The following is a 20,601-nucleotide window of genomic DNA, read 5'->3' on the forward strand; positions in this document are numbered from 1 at the left end:
GCCAATTTAACCTACAAACTGTAAGTCATTGGAGTGTGGGAGGAAACCAGAGCACCCGGGAAAACCCATGCGATCTCGGGGAGAACGCACAAACTCTGTACGGACTGGACCTGCAGTCAGGATCGAACCCGGGTTTCTGGCGCTGTAAGGCAGCAACTCTACCGTAGTATCACTTCTTGCTGAGGTAGCTGGAGCCAGTGCAGACCAGCTGTGTGGGAAGGAACTGCCGATACTGGTTTACACTGAAAATAGACACAAAATGCTGGAGTAACTCAGCGGGACAGACAGCATCTCTGTATGGAAGGAATGGGTGACGTTCCGGGTTGAGACCCGTCTTCAGCTGTGTAAGTTGGTGCAGTTTGGCTTTGTTTACCATTTTCCGTCAGATAGCCTCTGTGGCTGTACATCGGCTCATCTCTCTTCTCTTTTTTCCCCCCTCCCCTTTAACACTGAGTCTGCTCCTGTCATTCACACTCTTCTGTCCAATCAACCCCTTCCTTTCTATTGAAGAAAGGCACAAAATGTGGGAGTATCTCAGCGGGTGACGTTTTGGGTTGAGAAGCTTCTTCAGACAGCCTTCTTTTCTACCCTCTTCCTGTTTTCTCTCATTCACATGGCTTCACTCTCACCTCTTTCTCATTGAATGGGGCAAAAAAGTTCACAAGAGTATCAATTATCCCCCTTTGTGGCCCCTACCCAGTCGCAGAGACAGGTTGCCACCTCATCACCTCTGCTCCCTGCTCCGTATCACTACCCCTGTTGTCGCATTGACCTGAGCACAACTCTTGCCTTGTCTCACTCCCCAGACTGCACTTTCAGTGACACTCCCACCAAGTCCTTGCAGCCATCCACTACAGCAACAAGAAATTGCTGTAATATTAAAGTCATCTGTTACCGGCTGCCACTTTAACCTGTTTATATTTTATTTATTATTGCATTTTGATTTGATTCATGCATATTTTATCCAAAGCAAGTTGTAAAGCAGATACTGTAGACGATGTTGTTTTGGGCATTCCTCCAAGTTATGTAGTTTTTCTTCCTGAATAATTTTTTTTTTTACAAACCTATAATCCCTGGCTTGGTAGAACAGTTAAGATGCTGGTCCAGCATGCAGAAGCTTGAACCGATACAGGTGCTGCATTTGATTCCCACTGTCAGCACATGGCCCCACTCTTCCACAGCCAACAATGGACCATTGTGGGCTCCCGCTTTCCTGGGTCATCGGTGCCGGCTCTGATTTTTCATACCTCTGACCCTCAGTCTGAAAAAGCATTTTAACCCGAAATGTCAACGTTCCCGTTCCCCAGAGATGCTGCCTGATCTGCTGAGTTATTTCAGCATTTTGTATCTATCAGCATCTGCAGTTCCTTCCTACCCACTCTGCACCTGATGGCCGCAGGAGGTTCATTGTTGTTGGAGCAGCGGATGACAATTCCCCATGGAGTCCCGCAGCCATTACTGGGGTGCTGTGATGTCTTGTTTCCAACAACTCCGACCAGCTTCTTCTTCAGTTGGGAATTATATCAGCTGCAGGAACATTTTCCCTTTAATCCTCACAGCCAATGCCACTGGTGAGAGTTTAATTCATCATCCTATCCCTTCGCCCAGTGGCCCATCGATCTGCAGCTATCTGATCACAATAATGAGGCCCAATGCAAGCCTGAGGAAGGACACCTCATCTCCAGTCTGGGCACACTGAGGCCTTTGGATTCAATTTGATAACACTCTTCTGTTTGTATCAGAACTGCCATTTCTACTTGTTGGCATCATTTTGGCCTAGTTTTTCATTGTTTTCTTTTGTATATAGTCTTGACTGCTGGGCTTGTCCCATGGTTGTACCAATACAAACATGTTACACAGACAAGGGAGCAAAACAAAAAGTTTCGGAGGAACTCAGCGGGTCAGGCAGCATCTGTGGAGAGAATGGATAGGCGACGTTTTGGGTCAGGACCCTTTTTCAGCCTCTGAAGTCTCTGCAACTGGAGTCTGAAAAAGGGGTCTGACCTGAAATGTCACTAATCCATTCCCTCCAAAGACGCTGCCCAACCCACTGAGTCCCTCCAGCACTTTGTGTTTTGATCAAAATTCCAGCATCTGCAATTCCTAGTGCTTACACTGACAAGGGAGTGACAGCTACATTACTGTCTCACCATAACAGAGAAATCCCCTTTGTTTCAACCATACCTCCCCTTAGCTTCTCTGCAACCAAACACTACCGTCTTTTTCTCTCTCCCCCAGTTCTATTGAGGGATTAACTGCTTCTCTTTTCATTGATGCTTTCTCACCTGCTGAGTGTTTCCAGCATTTTTGTTTCCGACTTCCAGCATCTGTTTTTTTTAATTTTAATTATGTTGCTTTGCCATTGCCCTGCATGAGTCTGCAGCTTACAGCTTAGGATGCAGTGCACTTTGTCAACTCATCGAGTTACTTTGACAAGCAACTTTCTTGCCCGTAGCCTCTGTGACAAAGACCTCGGTCGCAAGTTGCACAGTTCCCTGATTTGGCCACATCTCTTGACAGTGTTCCTGGATCATCGTGCCCAGGCCAACACACCGGTGAGAACAGCTTCTGCAGTGTTCTTACTACAACCCTGGCCTGAAAGCAGAAAGAGCAGGGCAATCAATGGTGGCCTTCGCACTCATCTCAAGGAGAAAACAAAGCAACGATCATGTTATTCATGACACTTCTCCTGGGGGGGGGGGAGGGGGGGGTGGAGTTGCGAGTGTTGCAGACAAGAAGCTCTCGGTTCTGTCAGTACTCATCATCATCAAACATTCATTCGTCTGCTTCGAGTCTCTACTTCTTCACCACACAGCTGTGCATTGGGGCAGATTCCAAATTGTTTTGTGTGTAAACAGTGCAGTCCTCCCACCTGTCAATTAGGGGTGGAGTTCCTGTTTAATTAGTACAGATGTAGCATGTGTGTATTTGTTCATGTACCTGTATTTCAAACAGAGGGGAGACCACAAGACAAGAGCTGATCAAAGCCACTGGAGTGTGATTATAGCAAAGGAACCACCGGCTTGTTCACAGTTGAAACAAAGCCTTTACTGCCCTGGCTCTGTTACAAAAATATCTGCATTCATTCACTCAGATAGATCCTCGGATTACTTTATCTTGTCACTCAAAGTAATTGGCGTAAATGATAAGGGTATTATTCTTTTTCAAAGCCAGTGGATTTTGCTCTGGTGTTTGGTTTAACAATGGGCTACGGTCACATTTCCCATATGTGGACTTCACCTTCTCCACAAATTGGACCCTGATCAATCTCAGAGGGGAAAACTCACCATTTACTCATTGACTGGGTGTTGGTGTAATTGGAAGGCCAGCGTTTACTGGTCCCTGGGATGGTGGGACTGACATATGAGGAAAGATTTAAAAGACTAGGCTTGTATTCACTGGAGTTTAGAAGGATGAGAGAGGATCTTATAGAAACATATAAAATTATAAAAGGACTGGACAAGCTAGATGCAGGAAAAATGTTCCCAATGTTGGGCGAGTCCAGATCCCAGGGGCCACAGTCTTAGAATAAATATCATTTAAAACTGAGGTGAGAAAAAACTTTTTCACCCAGAGTTGTGAATTTGTGGAATTCTCTGCCACAGGGAGCAGTGGAAGCCAAATCACTGGATGGATTTAAGAGAGAGTTAGATAGAGTTCTAAGGGCTAGTGGAATCAAGGGACATGGGGAGAAGGCAGGCACGGGGTATTGATTGTGGATGATCAGCCATGATCACAATGAATGGCGGTGCTGGCTCGAAGGGCTGAATGGCCTCCTCCTGCACCTATTTTCTATGTTTCTGGCTGGTGCTGAACCTCTTGAATTTTGCTGGAGTTGCAACCAAGTGCAAGAGGACTCAACCTTCCCTGCTGAACTGTGCTTGGTAGGTAATGGGAGTCTAGTGGATCACCCAACCAAAGTCTGCAGGTGCCACAGTGGTGAATCAAAAGTGTGGCTTCCTCACATTTCCAGTGATCCAGGTGCAATCCTGATCTCTGGTGCTGTCTGTGTGGAGTTTGCGCATTCTCCCTATGACCACGTGGGTCTTCTCCGGGTGCTCCAGTTTCCTGCAATATCCATAGATTTGATCTTATAGAGGTGTATGAAATCATGAGACGAATAGATCAGGTGGACGCACAGGGTCTCTTGCCCAGAGTGGGGGAATCGAGAACCAGAGGGCATCGGTTTAAGGTGAAGGGGGAAAGATTTTATAGGAATCTGAGGGGTAACTTTTTCACGCAAAGGACGGTGGGAGTATGGAACAAGCTGCTGAAGAAGGTAGTTGAGGCAGGGACTAGTGTAACATTTAAGAAGCAATTAGACAGGTACAAGGTTAGGACAGGTTTGGAGGGATATGGGCCAAATGCAGGCTAGTGAAACTAGTGTAGATGGGACATGTTGGTAGATGTGGGCAAGTTGGGCTGAGGGGCTTGTTTCCACACTGAATGACTCTCTGACTCTATCCCAAAGACGTGCTGGTAGGTTATTTAGCATCGTGTGAGTTCCTCTGGTATTCAGAAGGATTTGGCTCAATCACGTAAGCAAGGTCTTGCATTGAAGGTTCAATTAGGGGGAGTAATTATGGCTAAAATTGACTTGGTGCATCATCCGGGAGTACATTTGTTGCTAAGTCACAAAATTGTAGATTCACATGTTGCTGCAGAGATATGTGAGCACGAAAATCCTGTAGACCTTCAAGTGCAGCACTGAAGGAATGCTGCAGTGTAAGAGATGCCATCTTCAAAATAAGACCTCAACTGGTCCCTCAGGTTGCTTATTTCAGTGAAGAGCTCGGCCCAATGGCCCAGCTGAAATATATCCTGAGGTTAGCATTACAAAAGCATTGGGCGGCACGGTAGCGCAGCGGTAGAGTTGCTGCTTTACAGCGAATGCAGCGCCGGAGACTCAGGTTCGATCCTGACTACGGGTGCTGCACTGTAAGGAGTTTGTACGTTCTCCCCGTGACCTGCGTGGGTTTTCTCCGAGATCTTCGGTTTCCTCCCACACTCCAAAGATGTACAGGTATGTAGGTTAATTGGCTGGGTAAATGTAAAAATTGTCCCTAGTGGGTGTAGGATAGTGTTAATGTACGGGGATCACTGGGCGGCACGGACTTGGTGGGCCGAAAAGGCCTGTTTCCGGCTGTATATATATGATATGATATGAAAAGCAGATAACCACGTTATTAACTTTGTTGCTTCTGCATTCCTTAAGTTACACTTCTAAGGTATCCTGCTAACTGTAAAACCTTCTGAGACTCCCAGAGGCAGTTCTCTGTCTTGCTTTTATTAATACTGGGCCTCGTGATTTCCTGTGCATTGGAATTGCTGTACTCGACCATGATGCAACCAGTCAATACTTTCTGCAATGCATCTGTGGCAATAGTTGGAGGATTTGGTGATATGCCGGACCTCTTTCAACTTCTAAGAAAGTAGAGGCGCTGGTGCATCTTTTTCACGCTTACATCCATGTGCTGGGCCCAAGACCAATCATCCACGATGTTAACGACCAGATACTTGAAGCTCCTCCATCAGCCCACCAATGCAAAGTGGCACGTGATCACCCGAATTCTTCTTTCTGAAGTCAACAATAAGTTCCTTGGTTTTGCTGATATTGAATGAAAGGTTTTTGCGGCACCATTCAAACCGGTGTTTTATCTCTCATCTGTATGATGACTCATTTCTCCAACATTGTGGTTTCATTGGTAAATTTATAGATGACGTTAGAGCTGCCTCTAGCTACACAGTTATCATAAGATCATTAGTGATAGGAGTAGAATTAGGCCATTTGGCCCATCAAGTCTACTCTGCCATTCAATCATGGCTGATCTATCTCTCCCTCCTAACCCCATTCTCCCGCCTTCTTCCCTTAACCTCTGACACCTGTACTAATCAAGAATCTATCTATCTCTGCCTTAATTATATCTACTGACTTTGCCTCCACAGCCTTCGGTGGCAAAGAATTCCACAGATTCACCACCCTCTGACTAAAGAAATTCCTCCTCATCTCCTTCCTAAAAGAACGTCCTTTGTGAGTGCAAAGGGAGGAGAGCAGTGGGCTGAGCACACAGACCTGAGAGTTGATGTGTGGATGGGTTCACCCAGGAGATATTGTTACCAATCTGCACTGATTGGCGCCTGCTGATAACTGAGCATCAACAATGCCTTCACTGCACTGCCTTCCACCATCTCCTTCATTACCTCCTCAAAAAACCCATTCAAATTAGGGAGACAGGATTTCCCTTCACAAAGCCATGCTGACTATCCCTGATCAATTTCAAATGTACATAAATAGTATATCCCTTAGAACCTTCTTCATAATTTCCCTCCAACTGAAGTAAAACACCAGCCTTCAGTCTGAAGAAAGGTCTCGACCCGAAACGTCATCCATTCCTTCTCTCCAGAGATGCTGCCTGTCCAGCTGAGTTACTCCAGGTTTTTGTGTCTATCTCCAGCCTCTAGTTACCTGGTTTACTGTCACTGCCTGTTTTAAATCAAACAACATTAGCTATCCTCTAGTCTTCTGGTACTTCACTTGTGGCTAATGAGAAAATCTCTATCGGTACCCCAGCCATCTCCTCCCTTGCTCTCCCATAGTAACCTGTGATGGATCTCGTCTGGCCTTGGGGATTTATCAACCCTTATGTGTCCCATGATATCTAGCACCTCGTGCTATTTAACATTGATATGCTCTAGTTTATCCACGTACCCCACCGTACACTCACTATCTTCCACGTCTTTATCTTTAGTGAATAGAGAAGTAGTCATTTTGGAACTCAGTCACATCACTTGGCTGGCATTCACATCCCAAGGAATTCACATCACTTGTGCGGCACGGTTGGGCAGCGGTAGAGTTGCTGCCTTACAGCATTTGCAGTGCCGGAGACCCGGGTTTGATCCCGACTATGGGTGTCTGTCTATACAGAGTTTCTATGTTCTCCCCGTGACCGCGTGGGTTTTCTCCGAAATCTTCTGTTTCCTCCCACACTCCAAAGACGTACAGGTTTGTAAGTTAATTGGCTTGGTATAAGTGTAAATTGTCCCTAGTGTGTACAGCATAGTGTTAATGTTTGGGGATTGCTGGTCGGTGCCGACTCGGTTGGCCGAAGGGCCTGTCTTCACACTGTATCTCTAAACTAAACTAAACTAAACATAGATTACTCCTTTGGTTGCTAATGTGACCCACTTCTCTGGCTAAACTCTTCCTGTTAATAATCTAAAATACCTAAAATTGGAAAATTCAATGTTCATTCCATTGGATTGTAAGCTACCCAAGCAGAATATGAGATGCTGTCCCTCCAGTTTGTGTGTGGCCTCATTCTGACAATGGAGGAGGCCCAGGACAAAAAGGTCAGTATGGGAATGGGAAAGGATGTTAAAATGGCCATCAACCGGGAGATCCAGCAGGCCTTGGTGGACCGAACACTAGTGATCGGCGAAACAGTCACTTCTAATATTGAAATCAGCCTTTACTCCAATTCAAGACATTCATTTGAAGACCAACCAAACTTTTCCCAATTCACAACAGCTTTGAAACGTACTGAATTGTAGTCTCTGTTCTCAAAGTATACCTCCTTAATATTTCCAGACCCGCCCAAGTTCATTTCCTTCAACCTAGAATGTTAATTCTCTTTCCCTCTCCACTAATGACATGCTCAGTAGTTCCAACATTTACTGTTTTTTATTATAAATGTGCAACTTTTTTTTGTGGAAAGAATTTGGAGCAGAACGTAGGTAACTGATGGGTTTGTTTGGCATGGTCAGAGTTATTTTGTGCTGCCTTTAGTCCTTAGGCAATACTATTTAATTTAGTTTAGTTTAGTTTAGAGATCAAGCATAGAAACAGGTCCTTCAGCCCACCAAGACCTCGCCAACCAGCGATCCCCACACACTAATACTATCCTACACACACTTGGGACAACTAATATTTTTATACCAAGCCAATTAGCCTACAAACCTGTACGTCTTTGGAGTGGGGGAGGATACCGGAGCACCTGGGGAATACCCACGCAGTTCACGGGGTGAACGTACAAACTCCACACAGACAAGCACCCATGGTCAGGATCGAACCCGGGTCTCTAGCGCTGTAAGGCAGCAACTCTACCACTGCACCACCATGCCTGCCGCTCATTTGGTTTTATGGCGTCAGGATTATCAGGTACAGCATAGACTGTCGAAGATAAGGATATCTTGAGGGCCTTGGGAATGACTTGGTGAATAAACTGTGACCAAGCTTTCTGTTGGGTTTGTCAAGTCACTTCCACTGACTTTTGAAAGAACATGATCTCATTATGATTTATTCACAAAATGCTGGAGTAACTCAGCAGGTCAGGCAGCATCTCGGGAGAGAAGGAATGGGTGACGTTTCGGGTCGAGACCCTTCTTCAGTCTCGACCCGAAACGTCACCCATTCCTTCTCTCCCGAGATGCTGCCTGACCTGCTGAGTTACTCCAGCATTTTGTGAATAAATCGATTTGTACCAGCATCTGCAGTTATTTTCTTATATGATCTCATTATGAATACGATCGGTCACATACAATCCAAAATAAGTTGTCACCACTGCTTTGAACTCTCTGGCACCCTGTTCTGACAATGTGTAAAGCAGGAATATCAGAGTTACAAAATGCATGTGATCTTTGTTTAAGAATAAAGCAGCCAGGCCCTGCAGAACGGAGCAGATGGCCTTTTTTAGCAAAATGCAGCTGCGTTTTGTAAAATAATACCAACAGTTTCTTTAAAATATTCTATCCTTATTCCTTAACTGAAGTTAATAACAGAGTGGGAGCAGCTTGTGGACACCTGCCAAGCTTTTACAAGTAAAAGCCAAGACGACCTTCCAGACACAAACCTCTATCTGCTGAAGATGCTCGACGCCACTATGGATGCTTACATTCACCTCGCTAGGTGGGAGGAGGCCTTGTGTTATGGCCTGAGGACTCTGCATCCCTACCAGTAAGCTGCTATATGTGTGTGCATGCGTGTGTATGTACGTCGGTCTGTCTGTCCTGGTATAGAGTGAGGGTGTGTGTGCGCGTATATCTGTGTGTCTCGGTATAGAGTGAGGTTGTGTGTGCTTGCTCGCTTGTATGTGTACGTCTGTCTGTCTCGGTTTAGTGTGTGGCGAGTCTGCCTGTCTCAGAGTACAGAAGATAGACACAAAAAGTTGAAGTAACTCAGCGGGTCAGAGAACGTCTCTGGAGAAATGGAATAGGTGACGTTTCGGGTCGAGAATCTTCAGACCTTCGGTATACATGGGTGAGTCCGAGCATGGGTGTATGTGGGTGTGTGTATGTGTATCTGTGTGTGTTTCTGTGTGTTTCTGTGCATAACTGCATACGTGTGTTTCTGAGTGCATCTCTGTGTGTGCGTGTTTCTGTGTGCATGTCTGCGTGTGTGTGCATAAGAGGCATCAAATTGCAACCATCTCCAGTGGTGAAATCTGTAATGTGAGATTCCCTGTTTATCATTCCTACCAAGTCAATTTTAGCATGCCTCTCTCAAATGGTATAATATGTCTTCATGTATTTTATTGAAATCATGTCTCATACCTTATGGTCCTAAATCTAAGCTAACTGCTGACTGCTAATGATGGGGGGTCCCCCAACATATCCACAGCTTTCCATGGCTTCAATGCGCTTTGTGGATGCAGCCCGGACCATCACACAAACAACCTAACTTCTACTGACAACATTTATAACTCATGCTGCCTCGGCTAGGCCAGCAGCATAATCAAGGACGTCGCACCCTGGCCACTCCCTCTTCTCCCCTCTCCCATCAGGCAAAAGGTATAGAAGTGTGAAAACGCACACCTCCAGATTCAGGGACAGTTTCTTCCCAGCTGTTATAAGGCAACTGAATCATCCTACCACAACCAGAGAGGAGTGCCTTAACTAGTATCTACCTCTTTGGTGACCCTCGGACTATCCTTGATCGGACTTTACTGGCTTTACCTTGCACTTGTTATTCCCTTATCATACACTGTAAATGGCTCGATTGTTATCATGTATTGTCTTTCTGCTGACTGGTTAGCATGCAACAAAAGCTTTTCACTGTACCTTTGGTACACGTGACAATAAACCAAACTGAACTGAGGGCGATAAAAAGACTATGTCCAAGAAAGAATGTCATTAATCTGCTTAGTCATCTTTCTGCGATATTTTAATTTGTTAACGTTTCAGTTTCACTCTTGATAACAAATGTGCCACCATACTCTCAGAAGTGATTTCAGCTGGAGGTGGAAGCTATCGTTCCCTCGAGCCGATTTCATTATTCAATTGGATCTCGCTGATCTGTATTTCAATTCCGTTTACCTTCCTTTGTTCTTTATCCCTTAAAACCTTCGATGAGCAAAACTCTCTTGGTCTTTATTTTCACATTTTCATGCTCTTCAGATGACCTAAGGCTCTGCAGCTTTCTCTAGCATAAAATACCAGACTTTCACCATTTGTACTAAAACCTTCCTTACATCAGTTCTGAACAACCCACCTCCCGTATTATCAGCTCTGACCACTTGTTCTGGACTCTCCACAGAGTAGAAGGTTCCTCTGCGAACTGCAGCACATGACTTTACTCCGAGTTGGCCATCAGCTGGCTGGGGAGAAAACTTCACTGACCTTTCCATTTGCCAGGTGCTCTCTGTTGCCAGGACAGACCAACACATACCCTGCTCCCTACTGAAACAAAGAGCCGGATTTGGCGATGTGGACATTTCCATACTCTTGAATACTTTTGTTTTGAGGTCTCACTTCCTTTCGCTTTCTATTGCACCTTGCAATGTGCAGAAATTTGGCTGCTAAGCTTCTAAACTAGTTTTTAGTAAAAAATGTGTAGGAAGGAACTGTAGATGCTGGTTTAAAAATGAATTTAGACACAAAAAGCTGGAGTAACTCAGCAGGACAGGCAGCATCTCTGGAGAGAAGGAGATCTCTCCAAAGATTTTACGTGTCCTGCTGAGTTACTCCAGCTTTTTGTGTCTATCTTTTAGTAAAAGATAACTCGCACAACGCCAGAGACCTGAGTTCAATCCTAATCTTGGTTGCTCTCTGAGTGGAGTTTGCATGCTCTCCCTGTGACTGCCTGGGCTTCCTCCGACATCCCAAAGACCTGCTGGTTTGTCGGTTAATTCGCCACCATAAATTGCCGCTAGTGTGTAAGGAGTGGATGAGAAAGTGGTATAATATAGAACTAGTGTGAACGGTTGATCAATAGTTGGCATGGACTCGGTGTTGCTATGATTAACGCAAGAATTTGAGCATAATCCTCTCACAAGTCCTTAAATTGCATCTAGCTTTTGCAATGAAAAGTGAGATGGGAGAAATAATTTTGCATGTCAGTAAGGTTTTTATTTTAAATTTACGATCTCCAAAGAGCAGGACAGGAGGAAGACATTTCTCACACATCTGTATTTTCTTAGCTGCTGCCACAATGATGCACTAGTTAAATTGAATCATTCCACTGAAATTTCCTGCTGAGCATCAGTGGAACATGTTGAGAGCAGTGGATTTGAGGCTGTTCTGAACATGCATTACCCATCTATCTATATTATATTACTAAAACTCTCATCTTGTATGTATGCATGTATGTTCCCGTAATGCAGCCAAAACGGTACACGGTAGCGCAACAATTTTAGGGGCTCCTTACTCACCATTCGCCAGCGGTGTGCTGTATCAAGTTTCATTATATTTTTAAAGTAATTCATTTTATAAACTTTAATAAAGGTGCTCCCACTTGCCGGCGGCAGCGCGCCTGCACAAAAGCGCCGGGAGGACAGGTGCCTCGCGCCTGACCTTCCTCCCATGGTGCAGCGCAGTGGCAGAGAGAAGGTCAAAGAAGATGGCTGCCGGCAGGACGAACCAGCAGCGCCTTGCGGCTGCTCTCTTGTTGCTGGCCGCCCGGGGCCAGGGTGAGTGGCTCCCTCTCCCCTTTCCTCTCCCCCCTCACCTGCCCCGGCCCCGGGGGAGGCTTCCCAGCTGCCACGGACCTCGGATATACCCTGGGATCTTGCTGTGCACTTTTGGAGTGGGGGAGGAGAGGGTGCTAGACCAATGCAGGAGAGTTTTGGACCCAATGGGTCCACAGGTCGTCTAGTAACAACTAAAGGCAAAATTGAAAGTACATTCGGACAGCTGGTTTGCACCCAGCAGTGGGAGGAGAAAGTTTGATTAAAATCCTCAGAGTAAGGAACCCAAAAGAAACCCACACTATTATAGTGGAATGCCTTTTTGTATGCAGCCATAGAAATAGCGAATTAGTAAACCAACACTTTTGATATTGACCTGCAGTTATATAGAGCCTTTCACATCCCTTATAGTAGGTCCCAAAAGATTACTTCTTAAGTATTACTTGTGGGTTCTGAGGTGAGCATTTTGGAAACACAGGCTCTCCCACAGATGAGGCAGGGGTTACCTAATGGGGCCGGCAGGTGGATGGGGCGGCAGAACTGCTGCCTCACAGTGCCAGAGACCTGGGTTCAATCCTGACGGATGCTGTCTGTACAGGGTTTGTACATTCTCCCCGTGAGGGTGTGAGTTTCCTCCGGGTGCTCTGGTTTCCTCCCACATTCCAAAGACGTACAGGTTTTTAGGTTAATTGGCTTTGGTAAAAATTGTAAATTATCCCTAGTGTGTAGTGTGTGCTAGTGTATGGGTCAGCATGGACTCGGTGGCCAAAGGGTCTGTATCCGTGCTGTAGCTCTAAACTAAACTAGACTGAAGGGCTATACTGGCATTGGACTGTTACCAATTCTGTAACATGTCACTGCTATCATGTATTTATACAATAGCCAACTTGTGTACAGTAACAGTGACAAAATAATCTGATGTCGCTTGGATGGTCAGTGCTGACCAGACACTGGACAGCATTTTCCAACTCCTCTTTGAAGTAATGCTACGAGATCTGTTATATCCATGAGAGAGAGCCGTTAGCACTTTAGTTTAACCTCTCATCCAAAACTCAGCAGCTCCAACAGTGATAAGTGTGTGGAATCCAAGGCGTTTGTGTGTGGACGCCTGGTATCTTATGTGTGAGGATTCCCTGGGATCCTATTTACACAATCGGCAGGATTGAGGCTTCGTGGATCGAAATCCTAGAAAGAAGTGAATCCTTAAGTCTGCATCCAATCTTTCCTAAACATGCCCTTTATAGAGCCTCAAAATCAGCCCGAATGCACAAAACCTCAGTTTAATGAGTGACTGAACAGATTAGTAACTGAGTCTTCAGCCATCCCCTTAAGCAGTTGAATTTAGTGTTATGCTTGGCAACTTTCTTGGACGACTTGCCTCTGGCTATTAATAGCCCTCAGTGAATTGCCTCAAAGGGAAAAAAGAGCTAAATGATTTTAAAATATCAAATACCTAGGCCGCTGCTACCTCAGGAATTCGCTAGCTGGATGGCAGCCCTTTTAACAAGCTCACTGTTGACATTAAAGTGTTCATTAAGCCCTGCATATGCAGTATTGTGAGTTAACATCAACCCCCTGGGACTATATAAAAAGCACATTTTCCCCCATGACAACATTTGGCATTCAAATGCTGTTGCTCCTCCCTTGCCCTCGCTCCAGCTTCCCCACCCTCTCTCCCTCTCTCTCTCACGTGCACAGTAACAAAGTTCTAATGCATGCTTTGTGGAAATACCAAAAGTTGTAGGGCTGTATTATTATAGGAAAGAGATACCAGTCATCTGGGGCTGAAGTTTCTGTATTTCCAGTGCAATTTGCCCATTATCATTCACATCAGTGCTGGTCTAAACCAGAGCAGATCAAGTCTTATCCAGAGCAACAATTTGCTGGAGGAACTCTGTGGAGAGAAGTGGACAGTCAATGTTTCAGGTGGAGACCAGATATAGGGTCGTGACCTGAAATGTCGACTGTCCTTTTCCTTTCACAGATGTTGCTCGTCCAGAGTTGCTCCGGCAGAATGTTTGTTGCTCCAGGTTCAGCATCTGCAGTCTCTTGTGCCTTCCCTATCCACAGCAAATTGACTTTCTCTACTTTCACTTTGGTTTAAGAAACCCCACACACGAATTGAGGCTAAACGCAAATTGGAAGAACAGCATCTCATAATTCGCTTGGGCAGCTTGCAGCCCAGTGGTATGAATATTGATTTCTCTCACTTCAGGTAGCCCCGGCATTCCCTCTCAATATCACTCCCCCACCCAAGTTGCACTAGCTTCTCGTTTTCACCCAACAAACAGCTTACAATGGCCTGTTTCCTTAATCATCGTTACTTTTTTGCATATCTTTCATTCATAATTTCTTCATCTCTATACATCACTGTCTTTTATTTCTCGTTTCCCTCATCCCTAACCAGTCTGAAGGGCCTCGTCCCGAAACCTCACCCATCCCTCTCTCCAGAGATGCTGCCTCTCCCGCTGAGTTACTCCAGCATTTTTGTGTCTATCTGATGCTCGTATATCTCACTCAGGTCGCAGGTCCGATCCTCACAGCAACTGACTGTGCTGCATGCATGCCTCTGCTATGTTGCGGCCAGGCAGTGAATATACGCCACGTAAACTGCCCATCCCTTACCTTTCCGACTGAAGTCTTGTAAAACCCATGTTCAGTGCAGCTGGATGACCAGCTGCTGCTCCTTTTACCTTTCCTGACCCACCTCCTGGATGGTGAGGCTTGCTCAGTTGGTAGCACACCACTTCTGACACAGAAAGGTTCAGATTTATGTCCCACTACCGCGACTTCAGCTGGCATTTCCATGCAGTGCTGCGGAGGTATGACACTCTCCAATGTGTTGACCGTGAACTAGGCATTTAACCAAGGGTCCCTGAGGTGGATGTCATTTGGAAGACTCGGTACTCTGGTCAGTATTTATCTGATCCAGATGATTTGCTAATTATCGTTCTGGTAATTGTACAAGCTTGCGCTGCTTACAAATTGTCAGCAAAGTTTTCTACATTACAACAGTGACAATACTACAAGAGGTGCTTAACTAACTGTCAAGCACTAGGAGATGTCTTGAGGTTGCGTAAGGCAACAGTTAACATGGCCTCCTGTACCCTGGGTAAAGATGGCTGCCAAGGTGCGGCAATGGTTTCAGGAGTTGATGTTTAAGATGGTGGTTTGGGTGTCAAGTCGAGTAAAAAGGAAATAAATAAATGTTAGTGGACAGCCATATTCGGAGGAAAGGAATTAAGGCGGCAAAGTTCGTTGATGGAGGGATGTGTTGTGCTCAACAGTAGGAACAGGCAACGTTTCCCCAATCTGACCTGGGCTGTTAGGAGCTGAAGGTTTCTGATTTACCCAGTGCCAGGGCCTTGATTTCCAGTTTAAGCAGCTGAGGCACATTCCACAAGGATCCTCTCAATATTGGGCTGATCTCTCCACTGGCATTACAGGGTGGTTTGGTGCCAAACAATTTTCAGACGATTATGGTCACATTAACTCCCAGGAAGTGGAGCGGAAAAAACCCAGAATTCTGCTAAATACAATATCCTTCCGTCATGCTACCATTCCTTCCTGAACACAGTGCAGTGCATCCAATTATTTCTGCAGTTCAAAATTGTATTGGAATATTGCTTTATTGGCGTGTTGGTAACAAAAGGTGTAGGGACAAAGAAATATTGTTTCTATAGAGTACATGGCAACAATTAAAGTATAAACTCACCAATATAAAGCAGAGCAACAACGTGCATGAATAAGTAACAATGCCAATGAGTCAGCTCAAGCCGTGTGGGATAAGACTATGCTGTTGAAGTTTCACCACTTAAATCATTTCATTCTGGTGAATGCGGCCCAGGAAATGTCCTCCCTTGAATGAACTTGCTTTGCTCTGTGATACTGAAATCACTTTTATTCCCCAGCAGATGGCTAGTGTTGCAATACTAGCATTTATTTCACGAGGGCTAGAATACAAAATCAGGCGTATGAAGCTGAGGCTTTAGAAGACACTGGCAGACTGTATTTGGAGTATTGGGAGCAATTTTGGGCCCCATAACGTTGGAGAGGGTCCCGAGCTGGTTTACAAGAATTATCCCAGGAATGATTAACATATGCTGAGCGTTTGAAGGCACCGGGCCTAAACTCGCTGGAGTTTAGAAGGATGGGGGGGGGGGGGGGGGGGGGGGGATCTCATTGAAACTTACCGAATAGTGAAAAGCCTGGATAGAATAATGTATACAGGATGTTTTCACTAGTGGGAGAGTCTAGGACCAGAGGCCACAGCTTCAGAATAAATGCATGTACCTTTAGAAAGAAGATGAGGTGGACTTTCTTTAGTTAGAAAGTGGTGAATCTGTGGAATTCATTGCCACAGATGGCTGTGGAATCCGTCAATGGCTATTTTTAAGGCGGAGATTGAGAGATTCTTGATAAGAAAGTGTGTAAGGGGTTATGGGGAGAAGGCAGAGAATGGGGTTAAGTGGGAAAGATAGATCAGCCATGATCTAGACTTGATGGGCCGAATGGCCTAATTCTGCTCCTAGAAATGAACATGAACCAGCGACTACCAAAACTGAGTTTTTGAACCACTGGAGTCCATGGCGTGAAAGGGAGGGAGATCCAGGATTTGCAGGGCAGCATGGTGGCGCAGCGGTAGAGCTACTGCCATACAGCGCCAGAGACCCAGGTTCGATCCTGACTACTGGTGCTGTTTGAACGGAGTTTGTACATTCTCCCCATGACCTGCATGGGTTTTCTCCGAGATCTTCGGTTTTCTCCCACACTCCAAAGATGTACAGGATTTTTTGGTTAATTGGCTTGGCGTAACTGTAAAAAATTGTCCCTCGTGTGTGTAGGATAGTATATGCGGGGATCGCTGGTCGATGCAGACTTGGTGGGCTGAAGGGTCTGTTTCCACGCTGTATCTCTAAACTAAACTAAACTAAATTTGGTCCCAGCAATGGTGAAGGCCGGGTGATATATTCCTGAGGCAGGAGGGTGTGTGGTGTGGAGTGGAACCTGCAGATGATGGTGTTCTCGTTGCACCACTGGCCATGGGCCTGGTTGGCAGCAGAGGTTGAGTTTAGGGGAGCTGGTGAAGAAAACCTAGTCAGTTGTAGACAATGCACATTGTAGCTGTGGTAGTGTTGGAAGTCAGCGTTTTGTGTGGGAACTGAACGTGGCAGTCTGCCGGCTGCTTCATCCCAGATGGTGTTGAGCTTCTTGAGTATTGTTGCAGCATTCTGTCATGGTCTTGTGGATGGTCTGCAACAGGGATTGAAACCTGGAAGTATTAATATCAATTAGAATAAGAATTTGAATACTTAGCCTAATCATTTCTATGTTAACTGTGGCGTCTTTTAATTCTGACTCCTTGTCTTTTATCCCTGTTTATGCAAGTATATTAATAACCATTTTGCTTCTAAGCATCTCAGTTACCTTTGCATCAGCTCCTTCTAATTTAAGGCTTATAATGCCAGGATCATCCTGATGTCTCTGTGCTGTTCTAGTATGGAGCCAGGACATCTCTCCTGATGTACAGTGGCTGATGCAGAATGCATTTGTCTACAAAAACCATGCCAAAGGCTTTGTACTCTGAAGAATTGCTTCCTCATTTTTGTATTCTAATCACAGGCAATGTTGAATCATTAGTCTAGACGAGTTCTACATTCCAGTGCGTTTGCTTTATTGATAAAGCTCTGCATTCCTTTTGCTCTTTCTTCATTTAACATTCTGATGGGTTGGCATTTAATAGCTCGTAGGCAGTCCCTTCAGAATTTTTAATTGGGTTTCAGCAGATAGGAAAAGTCTTCCCCATTTAGACTTCTCCTATCTGCATTGTAGGTGGCTTGCCTCACATTCACAACCTTCTGAGCCAGGAGGTCAATGGTTCAAATCCCACACGGAGTAGTGCCGTATCGAGGGAGTGCTGCTCAGTTGTAGGTGCCGTCTCTCCGAGAAGAGATGTTAAACTGAGATCCGGTTGGTTCATTCATAAAAGATTCCTTGGCCCCATCCTTGGACGTATTATCTCGCATCCTGGCCAATGTCCCAATGTCCAACCTCACATCACAAATTTTCTGATCCTTAGAAGTGGCTGCACATGGGTTGGCTTCCAGGAAGGGCTGCAAAAGTTGTTTTTGTAAATGTAGGATTTTTCTTCGTATTATTCTAAGCATGCCATTGATCTCTCTATTTACTTTGTGTAGGAAAATAACTGCAGATGCTGGTACAAATCGAAGGTATCACAAAGTGCTGGAGTAACTCAGCAGGTCAGACAGCATGTAGATGAGAGGGAATGGGGGACGTTTCGGGCAGAGACGAGACTTTTCGGGTCTGAAGAAGGGTCTTGACCCGAAACGTCACCCATTCCCTCTCTATTTACTTTGTTCTGCAAATTTTCTTGCAACTTCACCTCCTAGTTTAATAATTTTAACATGGTCCCACTGATTCTTCTGCTCATCTGCATCTGATATAATTATACAGCCCCACGGAACAGGCCTTCTTGCCACTTATTCTATTCGGACCCGTTCCCACTAACCCCATTTCCCTCTTCCATATTCCCAGATTCTATATACCAATACATCAGGGGTAATTTTCAATGGTCATTTAACCTTCCAACCCACATTCTTTGGGGAAGAAGACACAGAGAGCTGGAGTCCCTCAGCGGGTCAGGCAGCATCTCTGGAGAACATGGATAGCTGACTTTTCAGATCGGAACCCTCTTCAGACTGAGAAGAGAGGAGGGGCAGGACCAACCCTGGCTGGTGATAGTTTGATACAGGTGTGGGGAATTTTTGATATGCAGATGATTGGGCAAGGGCCAGAGATCAAAAGATAGAAGGTGTGAGGCAATAGGATTGAAGAGTTGTGAATTGTGAAGCTGGAGGAAGGAATGTAGGTGGAAGGCGAGGGGAGTGGAGAAATAAGTGTGAGTCCAGGTGCGATACAGGATATATGGGGGTGTGGGTGGGGGGGGGGGGGGGAGAAGGGGGTTCAGTTTAGTTTTTGTCACGGAGGGGGATGGTTATGTAGTTACCTAAAATTTGAGAATTCAACATTCATACCTTTGGGTTATAAGCAGAATATGAGGTATTGTTCCTCCGGTTTGCGTGCAGCATCACTCCGTAATTGACAGAAGGTCAGTGTGGGAATGGAAAGAGGAGTTAAAATGTTTAGCAACCAGGAAATCAAGCGAAAGTGTTGGGCAAAATGGTCGCCGAGTCTGCACTTGGTCTCGCTGATGCACATTGGGAACACCGTATATATGCAGTAGATGAGGCGATGCACATGAACCTCTGTCCTACCGAAAAGTCAGTTTGGAAATGGGAAGAGGAGTTAAAGACATAATGGTCAGTATGCGAGTATGATCAGTTGGTTTCCTTTAGATCTTGTGAATTGTCCTCTCAACTCTCAGGCCAACCCTGCCATTCAATATCCCCCCCTTGAAGACCTGCCTCAGGTCATATCTCTCTCTCTGTGCTGGTTCTCCACAACCCACATTTTATGCAAAGATTGAATACATTTTACTCACTTAACATCATCAAATATCTAATCAGGGTGAACTATTTCCCTGTTTTGTAGTTTTCTTACTTTATGTTGTTGGCCACCTGCACTAGTTGCCAAACATAAATGCAAACTCTTGCAGGGTGCAATTTTAACAACTCCCTTCCCACCAGTCAGATAGGATTGAGTGCAATTCTTGTTTTACTCTTGACTGGAATTAATTCTCCGTAAAAGTCAACTGGGAACATTATTGGCCCGAGTATTAAACATTTTTACCATGTTGCTCTTCCGTGGCCAATTGGTTTAGAAATGATTCGGACATGACCCTTAGTTCAGTTGCCTCTCATTACTGTTGGAAAGCACTTTTCCTTTGAGTGACTGAAAGAGCTTGGCGATTCCGTTTTTATTTACAAAATTAAATTAATTCAATTATTTACAATAGTGTTTACATAGCAAACTAGAACGAAACACCCATCACCATAATACAAGATTGCCAAAGTAATCCTTTCAACTAAATATCAAATGACTACATTACAATCCAGAATACAGCCAATCCCCCGTGGTGCCCAGCGGTCCCGGAACAACTCCATGGTGCCCGTGGACACCGCGTGTTCGTTTTCAACGGACGCCCAGGCACGAATGTAAATGGGGTCAAATAACAGCAATGCTGGAGATTGGGTGTTGAATGGGCATTGGTTTGTCCTGGTGACTGCAGGACTGCATGGTGTTATGAAGGGAGGAAGCTCGGTGACTGAGAACTGATAAACTTGCAGCTATATCCCTCTCCACTGTGGCTGTTTGAAATTCAGCCAAATAATTAGTAATGTGATATGTTTGCCTGTATAAGTACATTTGAAGAAACAATTTGCCTAATTGCCTTGCATTGATTTCCCTGATGAATTCTACTTTCCAGATCTGACTAGTTAAGATGTTAGCAAAACACAGGCTAGGCTTTAATAATACTTTGACAATTATATTAAAAAAAATCATAGATTTTGTTTTATATTGGCTCTTTCAATTACTCTTTGCCATAATGATTGCAATCATCAGCTAAGTGTCGTCATACTTCCACGGCACTAGCCTTTGCCCTCAAGAAAGCTTTTATAACGTATTAAACAGGCTGATTCTTGAGAGGTTGCTCTGAGTGTATTATCATTTGTTGGGAAGTATTTGTTCATTGCTCAAACGTTCCAAGTCATTCTACCAA

The 20,601-nt window shown here is 45.0% G+C and overlaps 1 protein-coding gene across 1 annotated transcript in view; it reads left to right on the top strand.

The window, feature by feature from the left end:
* smyd3 (SET and MYND domain containing 3) overlaps positions 1 to 20,601 on the top strand; it is a 675,783-nt gene that overhangs the window by 605,004 nt on the left and 50,178 nt on the right. Inside the window, exon 10 of the mRNA XM_078405373.1 lies at positions 8,779 to 8,953. Coding sequence (XP_078261499.1) covers positions 8,779 to 8,953 — 175 coding nt within the window. The remainder of the gene's footprint in view (positions 1 to 8,778; positions 8,954 to 20,601) is intronic.

This window comes from Rhinoraja longicauda, chromosome 9 (genome assembly GCF_053455715.1).
Source record: "Rhinoraja longicauda isolate Sanriku21f chromosome 9, sRhiLon1.1, whole genome shotgun sequence".
NCBI lineage: Eukaryota > Metazoa > Chordata > Chondrichthyes > Rajiformes > Arhynchobatidae > Rhinoraja > Rhinoraja longicauda.